Genomic DNA, 21,540 nt, shown 5'->3' on the forward strand with positions numbered 1-21,540 from the left:
GGGGGAGACCTCTTATTTCTTTGCTGCTCCAGGGGCTATGGGATTTGGTATGGGAATTACTGAATTTAGACTTAGAAACTCTGCTACTCTGCGTCATTTGGGTGAATTTACAAAGCTGACACTCACCCTCAGAAAGGGGACATGGTAATAAGATCATCTCCCTTACAAGGTTCTGGCAAGCACTGGGCAAAATAATTGATGATGTTGATTACTGAGCGTTTAATGACTGAGTGCTTCGGGAATTACAACACATCCTGAAAAAACACTTCCGCCCCTCTAGAAAGCCACCGATCACATGCTGTCTATTGCAACAGTGCAGACAGGGGCAGCAGCTCCGGCTAGAGCTACGAAGCTGCCCCCAGGTATGTATCAAGCACCTGTGCTGTGTATCGCCCAGAAAACGTGTCGTGTGCGGTCATCGCCCCTCAGAGTTATCGCAGAGTTGGGAAGAAAACAAAATGCTGCACTTCGGGAGGGTGCTCAGGGTGATGTGGGATATTCAGAGAAATCTTTATGAAGGATGCGATGTGAAAAGTGCACCCCACAGGGACGCCAGGATGTGGAGAGGGTGAGAGAGAAAGGGGAAGCCACTGCGGGTATTTGGAGATAAGTTTGTCAGTATTGTTCTGTAGTCACAGTATTAGTTCTTTCTCAGAGATAGCTTTTTATTTTGCTTAAAGCCATTGTATTTGAAGATGTCCAGAGATGGTAGGGAAGACCGCAGAGGACCATCCACTGCCCTGCCCAGGGCGAGCCTCCTTCTGGGTGCCAGACTCAGCCATCATGGGAATACGACAGCTTCCCATCCCCTTCTGGACCGGAGAGGGATTTATGCCACGGGGACCACAGAAAAGATTGGAGTAGGGGTAGGAGGAACTCACATTTAATGAGCACCTTCCAGACGCCGGGGCTGCACTGGGTGCCTCACTGTGGCCCCGAGACAGGGATGTCATTATTGGCATTTTACTGACGGCGAAAGTAAAACCTCAGGGAGATGTTCAGTCGTGTTATCACACAGCCGGGATTTGAACTCTTTGGGAATCACTGAAGACCCCCAGAATGAGAACAAACATTTTGCAGGTGCTTTTATTTTGGGGGTGTGCTTTGGGTTCCACAGGTGTCTCCATGGAAGCCATTCTGAGACTCTTTGGAGAATATTTCTTTAAATTCTGTAAGATGTCTGGCTACGATAGGATGTTACGGACACTGGGAGGAAACCTCACGGAGTTTATTGAAAACCTAGATGCCCTCCACAGTTACCTCGCGCTATCTTATCAGGTAAGGCTATCTGAGTCCAGTCTTGTTGGCTCGGTGAGGAAGCAAATGCCTGTGGGAGTTCTGGGCCATCTTCCCACAACCCCCGAGAGGGGTGCAGTTGGAAGGGACGTGCAACCCCGAGAGGGGTGCAGTTGGAAGGGACGTGCAGGATCCCTGGTTCGAGGTGTCAGGAGTCCCCTGGGGAAAGGAATGGAAAATGATAACCTGTTGGCCACTTTTATTAACTGGCCGGCAACAACCAATGAGGGACAAGCTGAAGAGGTTGGCTTTGTGACAGAGGATGGTCTATTCTGACAGTCGCTGGTGTGGGCTTGGAATTAGATCTGGAAGACTGATCACAGTGGGGACAAAGACGGGGAAACAATCAGGTTGTAGTGGACTTGCAAAATCTCCCCTCGGGTTTCCCGGCTTTGATGGAGCTGAGAAATAGCTTCAGTAGCCAGATTCATTTATTCACGTATCAGAAGGAAAGATTTGATAGGGCCAAGAGCCAGAGTCGGAAACCGTCCAATGCTGATTAACCCGCGGGGTGACCGCCTGAGGTGTTAAGAAACTAATTTCCCTATTGGGATATATCCTTCTGGAATTCGTTCCTTGGCTTTCTTGTTTGTAGGCATCGTTGGGAATTTAAACGCCTAGACTTCCTCTTCTTTTTTAGAAAAGAAACAGCCTTATTAAAAAGGCAAACAGGCATTTATGTAGCTTTTAATAATAGTTTATTATTTTATATGAATTATTTGTACTTGTTTTTAGGGCCCTTTATAGTTTACCAGGCTCTTTCTCCACTATTTTTATATTTAATGCTCCTAACCACCCTTGAAGGGTTGTCGTGAGGGTAAAATGGGGTTGTGTGTGCTAAAGTGACTCATCAACCATAGTGCACCCTTACACGTGTTCAATGGGAAAACTATTATTTTCTCAACTTTTCATGGAATATTTCTCCATATTTCAAGGAATAAGAAAAACCTTAACTGACTTCAGACAGGATGAGTAGGTGGGTCTGTCCTGTTGTCAATGAAGGGAACTACGCAAGGGGATAGAAAGAGCCCTGGATATGGGGTCAGATGCACCTACCGCGCTGTCTGACCAGCTCTGCAATTTACTAGCTGTGTGATCCTGTACAAGTTATTTGCCCTCTCTGGCCCTTGATTTTTTCACTTTACTCATTTCATAAATATGTATTGAGGCCTTACTCTGTAATAAGCCCTATTTTAGGCATTGGGAAAACACAGAGACAAAGAGGAGTAAATAGGAAAAAAACTCCTATCTCATATATTGTGTGAATTCAAAGAGATCACATGTGGAAGTCCCCAGCATCATAATCACTTTACAGAAGGCATTCCATAAATAATAATAACTTCCTTCTTTTTTCTCTCTGTTCAATACAGCCGGTTTAAAAATTACAATAATTTATGTGGTAGCTTCCTTTCCAATTTCTTAGCTACAGCACTGCACTTAGACACAAAGAAGTACAGTTAGGCTCCTTCCAGAATCTCCCATAAGATTCCTTAATATGACATCTTTCGTCTGAAAATTTGGCTAATATTTCAAGTCACGGTTCTGGAGAATGTTAATAGTCTCCCATTCGTGTTAATTCATGGATGTGCTCCAAATACTGTAGTTACCATATTACTGCCACTCTTGTGAATAAGTGTGAATGGGACGGAGAGTCTGAAGTCCCCGCCCATTGTTTGCACACAGCTCCACTACCTTTCCTCTGGGGCAATCATCGGTCATTCCTTCCCGTGCCAAAGTCAATGCTGAAGAAGAGAACTTCTCAGGGTGTAAGTGAGGACATTTTGCACATAATGAGATGAATAAAATATATCAGTGTTATAATATGCAAGCCGTAATAAAATACACGCGATAATAACCTGGTAGCTCCGTAGTGTTTTACACTGGACGGAACGTTCTGTCTCTTTAAGCAAAAATAAAATAAGGTAATGCTGACTTTTCTCTACGTTTGCCTCTAGTAATTTGCCAGTGCCTTAAGGCATACATTTCTGGTTGTAGCTGTGCCTTTAATCTTTTCTTTTTTTTTTTTAAGCTAACTTTCATTGGGTGCTAATTATGAAGCAGGTGTGGGGCTAAGTAATTTATAAACATTGAATTGTCCTCCTTACACCAAGATTAGGTACTCTGATTTTTTTCTCATGATACAGATGAGCAAACAGGTCCAGAAGGGTCAAACATTTGCCCCAAGTTGCTGGGTTGTGGTGGCCCAGCCAGGACATGACCCCACGTGTCTGTTTCCAAAGACCATGCTCTGGTCTGTTTCCCATTATTTTCCCTTTTTCCCTGATTCTCTACTTTCGCAAGACCCTATTTTAACTAAGAAATAGAAGTACAATCTTGCTATTTAGAGAGTCAGATACACTTACCAGAAGAATTAAAAGCACAAATTTTGGGAAGTGCCTCTGGGAAGCAGCCTCGGCTGGGGGCGACAAGTGAGGGGAGACAAGGTAGCAAGAACATACGAATTTTCATTTTAGCCCCTTCTGGACTCTGGTTATTTTTTTCACGGTGGAGAGTTTGGATGGAAGTTTTTGAAATAGCCTTTAATCTCCTGATTTATTTCATACTTTTTATATGTGCCACCTCAAATCCTCTGAAGATTTAATCAAGATGCAAACATACATACATACAAACATATACTTTCTCTATGTATATGCTTTTGAAAGATAAAATAATTTTTTTTTTAACAGAAGCTCATTTTAAGTGGGAACCCTCCCACCATAGAAGGAAGCAAAGATCTTGGTAGGAGCCCAGTTCCTTAAACTCTTCCCTCTCTCAGACCACAAGCTGTAAGCCAGGGTACTCAGCTGCCTGCCTACACATCAGGTCGGGGAGAAAGGTGCTTCTCTCAGGGATCCCCCAGGTGAAGTCTTCGTCCTTATTTCCTGACGTACATCTACCATGAGATGGTGCATACTGAAGCGTCAACATTTATTCCTAGAGAAAGAGGATCTCTTCTGACATATCTTGATTTTCCAAATGAGTGACTTTAGACCGCAGACAGCATCCTACTTCCAGGATGAGAAAGCAACTCCTCTCCAAATTGCTCTGAGCACCTGATCTTTCTGAGGGTGAAGATGCCCGTGGTCCCTTGATCACAGGCCAAGCGTGGACGCTGGCCCCGCCCTGGAGTGTGGGCAGAAGCAACACGCGTGGTGAAGGCTCACTGGGGTCCAAACATTGTTCCTCCCTTCCTTTACCCTTGACTCCACTGAGCCTGTTTCTTCTCTTTAAAAGGGAGATAATACTTGCCATCTAGGGTGGGTTAGGGAATTAGGGATAATATCAAATTCCTGACATAGGGTGCCCCAAACCATAGTGGATTTTATGTGATTGGGGGTATAGTTCTGTGTGCTGTAATGGGTAAGCACTGTTGTTTCACAAAGCCTCAAGAGCATAATTGAAACAACCTGGGTTCACTGAGAGACAACACGTCGTGTCTTTTGGTTAGGAGATGAACGCGCCATCGTTCCGCGTGGAGAGAGAAGCAGACGGGAGGATGCTTCTCCATTACTACTCTGATAGGAGGGGTCTGTGCCACATCGTACCAGGTATGGGAATGTCTTAACCAGTCCCACCGCTACGAGGCCTCTGGGGGATGGTCCCCTCACAATTCTCCAGGATGGCTAATAGCCAACCCAGCTCTTCCATAATCTGAGTCTTTGCTGTCTTGACCGTTACTTCCAAAGTCTTTGAGCCTTTAAAATAAGTTCCCAAAGTGCCAAAAGAAGGAATAATTTCCATTTTTATTTTAACATTTTAAACTAGGTATTTACATAGTTATGATAATTCTGCATATATTATTTTGTATCAACCTTTCTTGTGTATTCAGCATTATGGAGAAAGCATCCTTCCACGTTTTTACATGGTCTTTAAAAGTCATTTTCAAAGGCCGAACGGTATTTCATATGGTAATTGACCAGGCCCCACTGTTGAATTTGTAGTTGGTGCTACTCTTTTGCTATTGTAACCAGTGCTGTGGTGAACATCTTCATGCATGCTTTTCCCATGTTTACATTATAACCCAGGGATAGATTTCTGGAGAACCTCTTTTTAAAACATGATCCTTGGGGCGCCTGGGTGGCGCAGTCGGTTAAGCGTCCGACTTCAGCCAGGTCACGATCTCGCGGTCCGTGAGTTCGAGCCCCGCGTCGGGCTCTGGGCTGATGGCTCAGAGCCTGGAGCCTGTTTCCGGTTCTGTGTCTCCCTCTCTCTCTGCCCCTCCCCCATTCATGCTCTGTCTCTCTCTGTCCCAAAAATAAATAAACGTTGAAAAAAAAATTTTTATAAAATAAAACACGATCCTTAATGCTTTTACAACTAAACTTTGTTTACATTATTTCTAGAGTGTGTTTGTTTAGTGAGTGAAATGCCTTCCTGAAATAAACAAATGAATAAATAGATGCTGAGCTAGAAATTAGAGTGGCAGGGATATATTTGGTATCCAGACATGTACAACTTAAACCTCTACCTATAAGTTATTTTATTTTTGAATTTTATTAATCTACCGTATGCTGCCTGTCTTGATGCAAGGCCTGGACTTAGTGAACCCTGGAATGTTCATCTGAAGTTGTCTAACTTGATTATTTTATCACTTTGGCTGACATAACTGCCTCTTGCCATCCCTCAACAGTAGGTGTCCTTCTGCTGCAGGTATCATTGAGGCTGTGGCCAAAGACTTCTTCGACATTGATGTGACCATGGATATCCTCAGCATGAATAAGGAAGAGGAGAGGACAGGAAAGAAAGAGCATGTTGTGTTTCTGGTTGTACAGAAGTCTCACAGCCAGATGGGAAGGGCAAAGCCAAACAGGTTAAAAGGCAATCAGGATATCCAGAGGGACCAAGAGGTATTGGGTTTGCTATGTCTTCAGAAAGCACAGATCCTCCTAGTGGACCTACTGGTCTTGGAACAATCTGTGCAAAGAACAGAACCAAATGGACCTTCTCATAGTGGATTTAAGGCAGATATTCTCAACCTCCACTATTGGCATTTGGGACCAGATCATCCTTTGTTATGACGGCCTGTCCTGTGTGTGTTTAGCAGCATCGCTAGTCTACCCACTAGATGCAAATAGCACCCCCGCTCCCCGCTCCTCAGTTGTGGCAATCAAAAATGTCTCCAGGCATCACCTTGTATCCCCAAGGCAGGGGTGGGGGACAAAAATCATTCCTCGTTGAGAACCTCTGGGTTAAGAAAACTTGGATAAACATTGGGAAGTATTCTGGGATGAACCTTAGCCTGGAACATTTTCACCTCTGAAAACACCAATATAAAGGCCGGAAATTTGGATTTGGTGGCTTATTTTGCAATCCTTCTAAAATAAATTGACCTTTTGAAGTCCTTAGTGCCCACTTCCGTAGCTGGGGCCAGTTAGGAGTCTGGAGTCAATGTGCCATCCTGGGATTGGCTGCCTCAGCTGCAACTCGTGGAGTGAACATTATCTATTTAGGTACTACATATATTAGGTACACAGCTCTCTGTGTCCACACAGCTTATACAAATATCCAGATAATGTTGTGGTTCCTGGAGCCCACGGTATTGATATCTTAGAGCGTTCAAAGCCCACCTCAGAGCCTGTTTGCTACAGAATCTACAACCACAAGAAGACAAGATGGTCAGGTGTCATTTTTCTGCCAGCCCTGTCTTGAGATTTGCAAAAAAAGTTCTTGCTGCCTTTGGCAGAGAAACAACATGAGGATTAATTAGATAAAAATCTTGGGGATAACAATGTGTTGCTAACATTGACCTTGCAAGGCCTTGCTGTTCCTCTGGTCCCAATTACAGCAGAAGGGGCTTGTGTGTCTCCAGTTACACGACCAGTCACATGACACGCATGCTTCTCTCCCTGCCACCTGTAGGCCCTGGAGGCAGCTTTCCTTAGGATGAAGGAGAAATATTTGAGTGTCTCTGTTTGCCCTGTGAAGAAATCCCACTGGGAAGTTGTGAGAAGTATAGTCATGTTCGGAAAAGGTGAGTCGGCCATTCTCCTGACCTTGGCTCTCACTCAGAGCAGAATCATTGCTTGGTGCACACAACTGGGCAAAGCCGTCTATGATGATGACGTCACTGATTTCTGCAGAGCTTGGATTTGGCGGGCATGGTCTTACGCATTCAAACATCAGACTCTAACTTGCCTTCCTTTGCCCCTTTTATTTGCGCTGGGTGGCACAGACACACAGTCTCCCCAGTAGTCAGGGAAAGCCACCGGAGAGAGGAGGGGAATCTGTCCCAATTGGTCACTGTGTTGAAAGGAAGGAGGAATGACTACTGACATATTCTCAAGAACAGTGAATTTTCCACAGCTTCTCAGGCCTTCTGGACTGGGACGCATTTCAGGCCAGGAAGCCTGTGGTCAATAACCACAGTATCCAGTAGTGCAAAGGACACTGGATTAGGAGCCAAGAAAGCAGATCTCTGGCCCTGTCCCTGAGGAGCTGAATGACCTTGAACAAGGTCCCCCATCTTCCGTGTGAAAAATGAAGGCATCAGGCTTTCAAGGCGCCCTTGTTGACACTGAGCCCGTCTCATGATCAGCACCTAACGGCTGAGCCAGAATGAGAGCCCCGCCCCGTGGGGAGCCGGGGAGCTAGAGCCCTCCCCATCATGCCCTGTGGGTCACGGTGACATGCATCTGGGAGGAGGTCTGCAGGGCTCAAAAGGCTGCATTTTGAGTCCCTCAAGCCATGGCAAGCGAGTCAAACACGCAATTGACATCCTTTGTCTGGGAGATTTTCATATCAAAAAGGCTCCATTTCGAATCTCTACCCCCTGCCAAATAGGGCTGTTGGTTAAATTTTCATGTGCCACCCAAAACTGTCAGTCTAAAAAGCTCCATGGCAAATGTCCCTGACGCTGGGCCGGGCACACACGCTCTGCTCCGCTAGCTCATTGTCTGGCTGTCACCGTTTCAATGCCGGCTCTGTTTTCCTGGCGAGACGTACTCAATTGGCCCAGAGACTCTTCAGCGGCGGGCAGAAACTTGGCAGGGGCTGGGGGGGCGGAGGGGGGGTGCTTCTTAACCCAGTAGCAAGTTTTCTGTTTGTTTTAATTTGGAAGAATCGCTGTGGCCATCTGGAGACGCCAAGGGGGCCTCTGATAGAGAGTGGGGACTGCTCTGTGGCCATGAAACATTTAAGACACTACCCCAAGCTCTGCTCTGTGTCAGCTTGGTGGCGTGAACGGCCTCTGAACAGGACTCTCTTTTTCTACATCCAGGGCATCTCGTGAACACCTTTGTGCCCGTTTATCCCGAGCGTCTCTGGATTGAACAGAAGACATTCTGCAATGCTTTTCCTTTCCACATTGTATTTGATGAATCAGTAAGAGGCCCTTTCCCGCTGTAGCTTGGACTGGGGCTAAGCTGGGAAGGGAGTATGTCGTATAGTCTTTCATGTCAAGTCCCTGAGGAGTCCCCAGGGGTTGGGAGACTAGGGTTTAGCCTGGCATGACCTTTGGCTTCCTTTTCATTGTGGCCTCCTCCAGAAACTAGAATGTTGGAACTTCTCCGTGGGTATGGTGGCGGGGGGGGCAGCAGCAAGGGGTCTGCACTGATGAGTGCACAGGAAGGTTTGCCATTAGAGAAAAAGGAAGTGACACCAAAGTTCACGATGCCAAGAGACAAAAGAATGCAGTCGGTAATGGCAGGGTGAGATTCTAGATGTGATCCCTCACCGTCCTCGTGGCCACTGCGGTTGTCTCAGTCCCAGTAGGGTTCTCCCTCTGCATCTTGAAGGCAGGGGAGAAGGCTGTGCCAACTCATGCCACTGTTCCGTGGGAGTTGTGACGATGACCATTAATGACAAACGTTTGGTTGTTATCAGTTTCCTTGGATGAAATATGTGTCAACTGAAGTGACTATGAGCTCCTTTCAAAGGCAGTTAGGTAAAATAAATTTGGTCAAAAAATCAATTAAAATGGCTTCAGGTAATTGCGATTTTCTCTGCTAGTTGTTTGAATGCAGAGATGTGTTTGGATCATCACCTACCAGTTGACTGCTGGATACAGAATCTATGAAATTTACTCATTTGAGGGTCATCTTTGCTTGCAAAGAATTGATCTGAGGAAATCAAACACTCCTGTAAGAAACAATTAGGGAGGGGCACCAGGGTGGCTCAGTCCGTTAAAAGTCCGACTCTTGATTTTGGCTCAGGTCGTGACCTCAACAACTAGGGAATTGTAAAGTAATGTACTTTGGCTTTTCCCCAATGCCGTGAGGACACTATTATTGCTATCATCAATGTTTTAAATTCCGATGTACTTTCTTTTCATTTTTTTTTTTTTTTGAGAGAGAGAGAGGGAGAGAGAGATTCCAACCAGGCTCTGCACAGTCAACACGGAGACAGGCTTGGGGCTTAGTCTCATGAACCTTGAGATCATGACCTGAGCCGAAATCAAGAGTCAGATGTTTAACTGACCGAGCCACCCAGGTGTCCCTGATGTACTTTTTTTTTTTTAATTAAAAATTTTTTTTAAAATTTATTTTTGAGACACACACACACACACACACACACACACACAGAGCAAGCAAGGGAGGGGCAGAGAGAGAGAGAGAGAGAGAGAGGGAGACGCAGAATCCGAAACAGGCTCCAGGCTCTGCGATGTCAGCGCAGAGCCTGATGCAGGGCTCAAACTCACAAACCATGAGATCATGACCTGAGCTGAGGTCAGATGCTTAACTGACTGAGCCACCTAGGCTCACCGCCCCTGCACCCCCACCCCATCGCCCCATACTTTTAAAACTCCTTTTCCTTTTTAAGTTTTGGGCATAGAATAACAGTAAGTTTAATGATAGTTATTCCATAATGTTAAGTTGATTTCTGTAGCCTAACAGAGTGCCCGTGGTTAGTGAAGTTATGTATTCCTGGACAGCCTGTGCAGGCATTGGATATTTTATGTACTCTTTGCTTCTTTCTTCCGTGTGTTCCCTGGAAACAGCAGTGAAAGATGTCTCCCCACCTCCATGATGGACGCCTTCACCTGGGCCTGGGTGTCAGATCTAAGTCACAGAATTGGCTAGTTTCTTTGTTAATGAATTCTAAGAAGTCCCACAAAGCTGGGGAAGAACTGTTACTCCAACTGAAACATTTAACCTCTGTTTCTTGTCAGTCAAAGGTTTGCTGTTGAACACCCCATGCTATCCTTTTCTCTTTCAGAGATGAGCTGCAGATTTGATTTCTAAAATAATATTTATTACTTCCACGGTGTCTGACCATTACTGACCCCTTTTAGTGAGTCGCAAAGCATGCGGAGTGATATTTGCAAGGGAGAGTTTACGGTGAGGGTTGCTTTCTGTTCCCCGGTCTTACACCTGTCCTCTGTGGGTAGCTGAGGGTCAAGCAAGCCGGAGTGAATATTCAGAAGTATGTCCCAGGACTCCAAAACCAGAAGATTCGATTGGATGAGTATTTCTCCATCATTCATCCCCAAGTTACCTTCGACATTTTCAGCATCTGCAAATTTATCAACAGTCAATTTGTCCTGAAGGTCCGAAGAGAAAGGATGCCTGAGGCATGGAAAAGTCAGCCCGCACTCAAACTGCGAGGTAAGTTAACTCAGCCCTTTCCCATTGCTCTCTGCAGTGTGGGAGATTTCTCGGAAAGGGACCAGGCAGAGCTTTCTGATTTCTTCAGAAAAGCTGGCTAAAAAGCTGGAGGCTGCCCCGGGAGAACTAGTGAGAAGCTTTAACTGTTTATTTTTATCACTGAGAGAGTGAAAGCACATGCAAGCAGGGGATGGGCAGAGAGGGAGACAGAGGATCTGAAGCGGGCTCTGTGCTGACAGAAGAGAGAAAGCCAGATGCAGGGCTTGAACTCACGGACCAGAAGATCATGACCTGAGTCAGACGCTTAACTGCCTGAGCCACCAGGCATCCCTAGAGAGAAGCTTCAAAGTGTTGAGTGCAGCAAGCCGTGGCGCCGGGGTGGTAACTGAGGAACAGATTCAGGAGATAATTAAGGCAGGAGTTGGAGACTGGATGTCGGTGTTGAAAAAGAGAGAGGATATTTAGGATAAGGATTAGCTTTCTTGCTCGGGTAACTGGGTGGTGAAGGTGTGATTAACAGAAAAGACCCCATGTGAACTTCCTGGGGCAGGGACTTTGCCCATTTGGGTCACTGCTGTATCCTCCAAGTCTAGAATAGTGTGCCTGGCTCACAGTAGAGACCAAGTGCATGTGCGATGAAGCAATTAAACAGAACATTTGCAAAGGAGCTTGAAGACGAGTTCAGTTGCAGACATCCATGCGTAAATATTAATAGGCAATTAAAAAAATCACTGTTGATGGGAGTATAAATTGTCACAATCATTTTAGAGGGCGTTTTAGCAATACGCATCGAAAACATTAAAAGTGAGCATATTCTTCGCCTCAGTAATTCCATTTCTAAGATTATATCCTTAACAGAATTGTCACGATTATCCACAACGACTTACCTTAAGCTTGGTCATTGCGATGTTGTTTATAGGGTGATAAAAGGGGTGTAACACAATCAGTGCTAGCTAATTGCTTAAGTAAAATACAGTATAATCAATGTGGCCAGCGAAAAGTATGATGCATATCTCCATTTATGCCATGGAAGGATATATCTATTATAAAATTGAAGTGAAAAATTCAGATTACAGAAAAAGATGGCAGAGAACCCCATTTTTTAGTAGTTATCTGAGCGGTGTGATTATGGGTGACTTAAAAAAAATTTATTACAAAAATATTAATGTTTATTTTTGAGAGAGAAAGAGTATGAGTGGGGGAGGGGCAGAGAGAGAGGGAGACACAGAATCCGAAACAGGCTCCAGGCTCCGAGCTGTCAGCACAGAGCCCGACGCAGGGCTCGAACCCACGAACCACAAGATCATGACCTGAGCTGAAGTCGGACACTTAACCCACTGAGCCACCCAGGCGCCCCTATGGGTGACTTTTAATACTGTCTTCAGCCATTTTCATTTTCTGCAATGCATGTGCACCACTTTTATAATAAAATAATAAACAGATCTGTTTTTAAGGAAATACGCATTGAGTCCAGGCAGCCAGGTTTCTCTGGGAATTCAGATTCATTGTCAGCATGGTGTCGGAGGCAGGTGTGGGATACTAAGAGAGAACGCCAAGACAGAACCCCGGGGAACACCAGCATCGAAGGAATGAGCGAAAAAACCTAAAGGAAAAATTGCAAGAAGTGTCGGGGAAGTCCGTGAAAGTGAGGTTTCAGGGAGGGGGTTCTGCCCAACGCCGTCCAACAGCAGAAGGCCTCAGTAAGGGAGAGACAGATAGACTCGTATTGGAGTAGGTAGATCGGAAGCCGGGGATGGGGCCACTTCCAAGTAAAGAGAGGCGCTGCGAGCCAGGGAAGATGGGTAAGTGGAGACAGGATGTATAGACAGATGGCTGTCAAGAAATTTGGCTAGAAGGGAAGGGGTGAGACCGTGCGGTGGATACGAGGGCATATTGTGTGGGTGATGATCTGGCGAGCTGTAGCACCGGCGGGTGACCTGCTGCATTGTCACCTTTCTCTCGTGACGGCAAGGCCAGATGATCTGGATGGAGTCCGCGCGGTGCATGATATACCTGTGCTCCCCGAAGCTCCGCAGCCTACGAGAGCTGGAGGCGCACCGGATGCACCTGTCCGACATCGCCCCCCACGACACCACCAGGGACCTCATCCTCCTGAACCAGCAGCGGCTGGCAGAGATTGAGCTGTCCAACCAGCTGGAGAGGAAGAAGGAGGAGCTGCGGGTCCTCTCCCAGCACTTGGCCATAGAAAAGAAGAAAACCGAGACCTTGCTTTATGCCATGCTGCCGGAACATGTGGCCAACCAGCTGAAGGAGGGCAAAAAGGTCGCTGCGGGTAAAGCATTCCCTCCCCTTCATGGGTGCCTCTGGGCAAGAGCAGCGGTGTGCCTCAGGGGTTAGGGGCACAGGCTCCGAAACCAGACAGCTCTAGGTTTGGATTCTGGGTCCATCGCTTGTTAGCAGCATGATCTTGGGCAGGTTGCTTGAGATGCACGTCCTCAGTTTTCTTCTCCCAACATCAAGAATAATGAAAGTAATACCAGAGTGAAACATGGATTAAGTAAGAGTGCCTGTCAACTTCACCCACCTGTGGCACATTCTCTAAGACCCGAAAGCTATGGCTTGACACTGGCCTTTTCGTCAGTGGCCACGAATAGAGTTCTTTAGCTGGAAATAATACACCCACACGTTACCTAAATCATGGGCCTCTAAAGACCATTCTGGGAGAGCAAGCCATTTCTGGAGGAAACGATGCCATGTTTACTCTGACCTCGCTTCCCATTTGTCACGGGTGCGTGTTCACCCCCAGACATGTGTGGTAAACTAACTCAATGCCAAGGTGCTGCCAGGTCTCGAGGACCCAAAGGAGGTCACAGTCTTGCGGGTTTGACAGACATATACAGAATAATTTCACAGGGGTGGCGGTAGCCAAAGGAAAGGGAACTAATGTGCGTTAAAGAGCAATTATTGTGCCAGGATCTGTGTTAGACGTTTTTAGACGTGCCATTTCATTGAATTCTCTGAACACTTCTATGAGCGAGGTGCTATTATCCAAAACAGCTGAGTAAATCTACATTCACCCCAGTTTATGAGTAAAAGAGCTGAAGACTAATCAGAAGTCCGTCTAACTCCAACATTCATACTTTTTCCATGACAAAGGTGTGGAAACACAGACGCCAGGGAAATTCATGATAAAAAGGCGTCAGAAAGGAAGAGACAGGAGGCAGGGGCTGTGAGGGTTTGTATATATCAAGTGTATGGCACTTGAGTTAGACCTTGAGACTTTATTTCAGAGGAAAAGCAGGGAAAGGCATTTTGGGAGAACGGGATTGCAGGAGCAAAGGTGAGGCAGTCTCAAGATAAATACCGCAGCCTGTAGGATACTCCACTTGACATGACCAGTAGGTAGCTAGGAATTGTGGGGAGAGCTCGAAGAAAGTTCCTTGGGTAAGCTATCGATCTAGGAATTATTGCAGTGTGGGTGGTGGTTAAACACCGACTCTATGAATTATAAATAAGGTCATCCAGGGGGCAGGAGGTGAGAAGGGACGAGGGTTAGGTTTTGAAGCTTAAGGAACACCTATTATTTAAGGAGGAAGAAAAGCCAGTGGAAATGTGTGAAACAAGGAGATCAGAAAGGTAGGGAGAATATGAGGAGCGAATGGCAGGCCAGAAGCCAGAGGGCAGAGGAAGCTACGTGAAGGAGAGATTATTACCCGAGGTATAAATAATACAGAGAATGCCCAGCTGTGTTCAAGCAGTCACCCATTTGGTCATCCAACAAGTATTTATTGAGGATCTACTACGTGCCAGGCCCTGCTCTAGGTGCTGGGGATACAGCAGAGTACGAAACAGTCTCTCATCTCGTGGAGCTTACAGTCCAGTGGGGAAGATAGGCAACAAACAAATAAAAAATCCCATATAAAATATGCCATGTAAGGCTTGTGGGGTTGGGGGCGGAAATCAGGCCAAAAGGATAGAGTCTAGGGACTGTTATTTTAGATAGAGTGATAAAGGAAGTTCTCACTGAGGTGGTTACGTGTGAGATGTGAGACAGAGCCCTTTGGATATTGGAGAAAAGAGAAGTCGGAGAAAAGAGGCAGAGGAAGCAGCAGGTGCCAGGGGTCTAAGCAGGAGGCACTTATGAAACCCCAAGGAGGCCAGTGTGGCTGGAGTGGAGTAAGCCAGAGAGCATGGAGACGTGAGATCAGAGAGATGGTGGGGACAGAGGGGACCCCTTACTGGCCATGGTAAGGATTTTCTTTCTTTTCTTTTTTTTTTTGGGGGGGGGGCAGTGGGGAGAGCAGGAAAGAGCACACGAGCAGGGGAGAGGCAAAGAGAGAGAGAGAGAGAGGGCAAGAGAGTATCTTAAGTAGCAAGGAACCTGACACAGGGCTTGATGTGGGGTTGATCCCATAACCCAGGAATCATGACCCGAGCCAAAACCAAGAGTCGGGCACTCAACTGGCTGAGCCACCCAGGCACCCCAAGGATTTTCCAGTTTAGTCTCAGTGTGTTGAAATCACGGATTTGAGGCACAGGATTGGAGGGTCTGACTTCAACAGGTCATCTGGCTGCCGTATGAAAATTAGCAAGACTGGAAGCAGCCCGAGGAGTTAGGAGGACGCGCTGAGCACACGGTAGCCCTCTCGCCAGACACAGATAGTGGAAGTCGCCACTTCGTGACGACCAGTCTCTGTCAGCCCCGGCCTGGATCTCCTGTAGTTCGGGCTCTGCAGCAGGCCACCTGCCAGAAGCTTCTCTGTAAGCCAGGGCCCACCCAACCTATTGCTGTCCTGCCGTGGCTCTCATCACACCTTACCGGGTGCTCGTTTACTCTTACGTCTTCTTCACCGGACTGGGAGCACCTTAGAGGCAGAGGTGCCGTCTGTTCCACGTTGCACGCGTCTCCCCGAACAATGACCAGCTCATAGCAGGCACTCAGGGAGTGTCTGTTGGCCGAATGGACCCGGCTCCTTTTCCCCAAGGCTCAGCCAGATTTGGTTCCCAGAGAGCACTTGAGTCTAGAATCCAGAGAATCATCATCCCATATCCCTGGCTCTCACTGACGCTCAGTTTACGTTTTGCAGGAGAATTTAAAACCTGCACCATTCTCTTCAGTGACGTGGTGACATTTACTAACATCTGTGCTGCCTGCCAACCTATCCAGATAGTGACCATGCTGAATTCCATGTATTCCAAGTTTGACAGATTAACCAGTGTCCACGAGGTCTACAAAGTAAGTGTTCACCTACTCCGTGTGTGTCCCGCTCAGGCAGGGCGGGAGCTCGGTTATCGGTCTTCCTTTGCCTCTCTCTTCGCTGCTCTGTGGTCTGGTATGGATGGGAGTGGGGTGAGGAGCTACAGGTAACAGGGAATTGGAGATATCTTAGCAATTTTAGTTTTTCAGAAATCCTTTTATAATATCCAGTGCCAAAAGGCCTTTGAGGGGCACACTGTTTTCCCAGAGAGTAATTCTACCCCTTCCATTCAGCAGAGAGTCTAATCTGAATAACGTACGTCTGATATATAGCATCATACGCTAACTCAGGAGCCATGTCTTCTATGGAGCTTCCACCAGAAGCAGAAAGCCCTTTGGGCTAGCTCATTGGTGGTTTCCTGAGTCAGTTTTCCTCTCATCCCTCCCTTATGCTCCGTATACTCCTGGCCAATAACCACCAGCTTCGATATGGTCCTTCTGTCAATATGTGGAAAATGACAAAAATATTTAGTGATATATTGAATGCATGAAGGAAACCATCTGAATACCCTCTCTTCCCTCTTACAGGTGGAAACTATAGGAGATGCCTACATGGTGGTAGGGGGCGTACCAGTGCCCATTGGGAGTCATGCTCAAAGAGTGGCTAACTTTGCTCTGGGGATGAGAATTTCTGCAAAAGAAGTGATGAATCCTGTTACTGGAGAGCCCATCCAGGTAGAGAGAAACTGAGTACTTTGTTTGATATTGACCATCCCACACACTACAAAGTAGAATTCTGTTTATTAGTCTGCTCACGTGACTGCTGGGCATGTTACAGTAAGTACGATGGGTAACGTCTCCCAACTCTTGTCTTCTCTTGAATATGTTTTAAGTAATAGAAATATTAACAAAGATATCATCGTCCCAAGTTTTCTTAAATTTCAGGGGAGGCTTTGGAGCGTGGGATTTTCATGTGATTTACCACAAGCGTCTTTCTCGATAGCTTGGGACGGTGCTGAGCAAGCCTCTCCACTTGCTTTGCAGGGCTCGATCCGTCTTGGTATCTGGCTCGTTCGTAACGCCTGCTTTTTTATTTGAGCATCCAACCTAACAAGTGGCTCACCCCCGCCCGCCCCTGGGGAAACTGTGTACTCAGCATGTCCTCTCCCAGGTCAAGTCAGGCTGAGGCGGGAAACTGCTTCCAGCCAGCAGCTCGGACACCACGATGCCATGAGAGATTTAGAACAGCTTTCCTCCCACCACGTGGCCCTGAGTAAGACATCTGCCCACCTTTCTCACAGGAACCTGCTCTTCCAGGCATGGACATTTGTTCACACTATAAAAGATGGACAATTTTGGAGATGAAAAGCAGGCGTCGTCTTCTGTCTGCTCAGCAGATCCTTGACGCCCTGAGATGCCTTAGAGCAGGACTTCTGCATTTTAAAATGCAATCCCTTCCCTGATCCTGGCAGTCAGGTCTTCAAAATAAACTACACAGCCAACCGAAACTCAATAAAGACAAGTATAAGACAGAATCGGATTTTTCTAAATTATGACCCTTATGTAGGCGATTCTGAAGATGTGTTCAGCTCACCTTCACCACAAGTCAGACACTGAGAAATGCTGCAGGTTCTGGTTCTGGTATGCACTGCGTGCTTCTGAGTAAAAGCCGGCTTTATGTAATTGCAGGAACTACATATCCACAATATTTGGTCTGTTGGAAACACGCAGATACATCCGTTGAATAAAAGCCCCAGGATCATAAATAAAAAATCAAGATGGGAGGGAATGAGATAAGAAGGTCAGATAAGAGATATGTGTCTCAGTTAAAGGGCTCTAATATAAGCCATTAAAGAAAAAAAGGATTGAATATATACCATTGTGTAAAGTGTGTGTGTGTGTGTGTGTGTGTGCGCGCGCGCGTGAGTGTGTGTAAAAGGCATAGCTATAGAGATGACAGTAATGTCCTACCAGTAGGAATGAAATTAAACAATGAATTCCTGGAAACTATCCTGGTGGATTTTACCCAGAAGAAAGCAGGAAAAGATGTTATCAAGTTTAAGATAAGAATAGGGACATAGGAGCATCATTAAATATCCTCCAGAAACAACCTACCGTGTGGGTTTATTTAAGGAAGTAGGGAAAAGGACTTGAAGCATTTCACTCTCTTAGAAGAACTGTGCTGCCATTTCAACAATTTTTAAATTAGTACTCTTTGAGATCTTCTACTCTTTTATTCACATTTCCTTCAACGCACATGTACTGAGGTCCTACTCTGCATGAGACAGTATTCTCGGTGTTTGACAGGCTCATTTTCCTAGAGGAATGCATCTTCTTATTTCAGGGAGAAGAAAATCTAGCCTGAAAAGATAACTAAGTCTGGTTAGGATGTAGAAAGCTGCAATAGGCTGCTCTTCCCATACTAGTCATTAAAAAAACTTAGTGAGCAAAGAAATAGAAATAAACTGATTCCAGAAGGCAACCAGCCCTTTCAAAGAGGACACCCATAGTTATGTTCATGTCTAGTAGAGCTGCAGGTGAGGGTGAGAAGAAACCAGCCTGAATTTTAGTGAACTTTAATGGCCGCATGGAGGCCAGAATGATAGGTTAGAATCCCAAAGATCCTGTCTTTCATCAGTTCTAGCCACAGAATCTGTACCCATCTACCAACTCTCCCACAGGCCTTCACCAAGTACATGTGGTTATTCAGTCAAAGGATGGGGTTAGGAGGAGAACTGAGAGAAACCCCCAGTCCCTGAGGCATGTGAGGCACATTCTCCAAACGCGAGTCAATGGCCCATGAAAAAGTAGGGTTAGAGTCAGAGAACAGACAGAAATCCCTGTGAGGTATTCTTGGCCTTTACCAAGTGCACTACAATGACACTTTGAAGTCTAAGGGCAGAGAAGAATGGTAAAGAGAAATCTCCCAATGTGCAGAGAGCCAGCATGGGACTAAAGAGCAAAGAGACCCCCAAACACCTCACCTCACAATTAGTCTGTAAATCAGAAAGAGATCTTCCACAATTTAGAAAGCCGGAGACTTACTGTAAAGTATAAGGAGGTTCTCAGATCCTTGCTTGTCCCCACATCCTGAGCCCTGATGGCGATAAAATCCTGATCTAGCCTTCTTAATATATAAAATCATATATTGCATGGAATCTAGTAGTATCTTGGCAAAAGAAGCCCAGACTCAATTCAAATACAGATAAAATTAACCCAGTCTCCACTCTAGCAGCCTGACAAAAAAGAGATTTGAACTTTACTGAACACTGAATATTATCTACTTCAGTCTCTACTGTACTTTCACATACAATATAGAACATACAACTAACTAATTAAAAATATGAGATGCTAGAAAATCAAGAAAAATGTGGTTTAGTGTATAGCCAAGAGAGGAAATAGTCAACAGAAGCAGGTCTGAAAACGGCCTGGATGTTGGAATTATGGGACAGAATCTTTTCAATAACTACAATAAAGATTTTAGGAGATCTACTGGAAAAGGGGAACTGGTTTGAACAGATGGGAAATACATGCTATCTATCTATAACTATCTATTAATCTATCTACCCAATGGAAATGAAAACCATGATATCAGAAATCGGGAATAGAGAATTAATTTTAGGGCTTTAACAGATTCTAGACACAGTAAAGGAAAGGATCAAGGATTGTGAAAATGAACAATACACTGAAACACAGAGAAGGAAGCAGGGTGAAAAAAATGAAACAGCACATCCTAGATCTGTAGGACAATATCAAATGGACTACCACAAGTGGAAGTAGGGTCCTAGAAGGATACAGTGAGACTGGGTCAGAAAAAATATGTGAAGAAATAATGACTGAGAATTTTCCAACATTGATGAAGAATATCAACTTACATATCCAAGAGCTTAGCAAACCCAAACAGGATAAATCCAAAGATAAGCACTTCCATTCTTAAATACCAAAAGCCCTACTCAGTGCAATTCAGCAAGAAAAAGAAATATAAGACATAAAGATTGGAAGGGAAGATGTAAAATGATCTTTTTACAAAGACCATGGTGCACTTATAAAACCTCAGCTAGATCAAAATACCCAGGTCACAGGATATAAGGACAGTGCACAAAAATTAGTTGAATATGTATATACTAAGGACAAAAATTTGGAAAATGAAATAAAAACAAAACTACCTAAATTTAGTTTTAAATGTTGGAAAATAAGAAAACTGGAGGACTTACACTACCTAATTGCAAGATTTATTGTAAAGCTACACTAACAAAGACAGAGTGAAATTAGAAGTATAAACATGGATCATTGGAGCAGTACAGAGAGCCCAGAAAGAAACTACATATTTAAAGTCAATTAATTTTTAACCAAGGCACAAAATCAGGTCAGGAGGGAAAGGAATTTCTTTTTAAGAAATGGCTCATTTCTGGGGCAGCTGGGTAGCTCAGTCGGTTAAGTATCCGACTTCAGCTCAGGTCATGATCTCGCAGTTTATGAGTTCGAGCCCTGTCTCAGGCTCTGCGCTGACAGCTCAGAGCCTGGAACTTGCTTCAGATTCTGTGTCTCCCTCTCTCTCTCTCTGCCCCTCCCCCACTTGCAATCTCTCTCTCTCTCTCTCTCTCTCTCAAAAATAAATAAAAGTATTTTTAAAAATTTTAAAAAAGAAATGGTTCATTTTAATTGAAAATACATATGGAAAGAAAAATGTACCTCAATCCTTCATATATAAAAATTAATTTGATATATATCACAGATGTAAACATAAATGCTAGAACCATAAAGCTTTTTGAAGGAAATATAGGCGAAGAGCTCCATGAATTTGGGGTAAGCACTAATTTCTTAGATTGGACACAAAAAATATTAATCATGAAAGTAAAAAAAACCTGATAAACCTCATTATTGTGGGCCAAATTTTGTTCCCCCCCAAATTCCTATATTGATGCTTTACCCCCCGGGCCTCAGTATATGACTATATGTGGATATAGGGCCTTTACAGAGGTGGTCAAGTTAAAACGAAGTTGTTAGGGTGGGCTCTAATCCCATTTGACTGGTGTCCCTGCAAGAAGAGGAAATCGACATAGGAAGAAACACCAGGGATGCACAGGCACAAAGAAGAGACTATGTGAGGCCATCCACAAACCCAGGGGAGATGCTGCAGAGGGAACGAAGCCTGCCAACACTTCGATCTCATACTTCCAGCCTCCAGAACTGGGAGAAAATAAATTCCTGTTGTTGAAGCCACTCAGTCTGTGGGTGTACAGAATGGGAAAAATACTTGAAGTATATGTGTATCCCATATCCAAGCATATAGTAGAGAACTCCTCTATATTAATGATGAAAGATAATCCCGGTTTTTATATGAGCAAACTCTTGAACAGACTTTTCAAGAAAAAAGATACAAGAACGGACACAAGCTGCATGAAAATGTGCTTAACATCGTTAGCCGTCAGCAACATGCAAATTAAGACCACAACGAGGTAGCATTTCACACCCACCAGAAGACCAAATGATGGTGAGACTGTGGAGCAACTGGAGTGTCACATTGCTGATGAGAATGTAAAA

General features: G+C 45.1%; 1 protein-coding gene across 1 annotated transcript in view; it reads left to right on the plus strand.

Moving 5' to 3' along the window:
* LOC124508404 (guanylate cyclase soluble subunit beta-2-like) overlaps positions 1-21,540 on the plus strand; it is a 59,119-nt gene that overhangs the window by 31,531 nt on the left and 6,048 nt on the right. The window contains exons 3-11 of the mRNA XM_047074791.1: positions 1,118-1,278; positions 4,745-4,844; positions 5,947-6,143; positions 7,156-7,267; positions 8,513-8,616; positions 10,622-10,838; positions 12,811-13,131; positions 15,887-16,035; positions 16,585-16,731. Of these exons, the coding sequence (XP_046930747.1) occupies positions 1,118-1,278; positions 4,745-4,844; positions 5,947-6,143; positions 7,156-7,267; positions 8,513-8,616; positions 10,622-10,838; positions 12,811-13,131; positions 15,887-16,035; positions 16,585-16,731 (1,508 nt within the window). The remainder of the gene's footprint in view (positions 1-1,117; positions 1,279-4,744; positions 4,845-5,946; positions 6,144-7,155; positions 7,268-8,512; positions 8,617-10,621; positions 10,839-12,810; positions 13,132-15,886; positions 16,036-16,584; positions 16,732-21,540) is intronic.

This window comes from Lynx rufus, unplaced genomic scaffold, assembly GCF_022079265.1.
Source record: "Lynx rufus isolate CCGP_SWC_20201006 ecotype Redwood Valley unplaced genomic scaffold, mLynRuf1.p SCAF_1, whole genome shotgun sequence".
NCBI classification, from domain to species: Eukaryota; Metazoa; Chordata; class Mammalia; order Carnivora; family Felidae; genus Lynx; species Lynx rufus.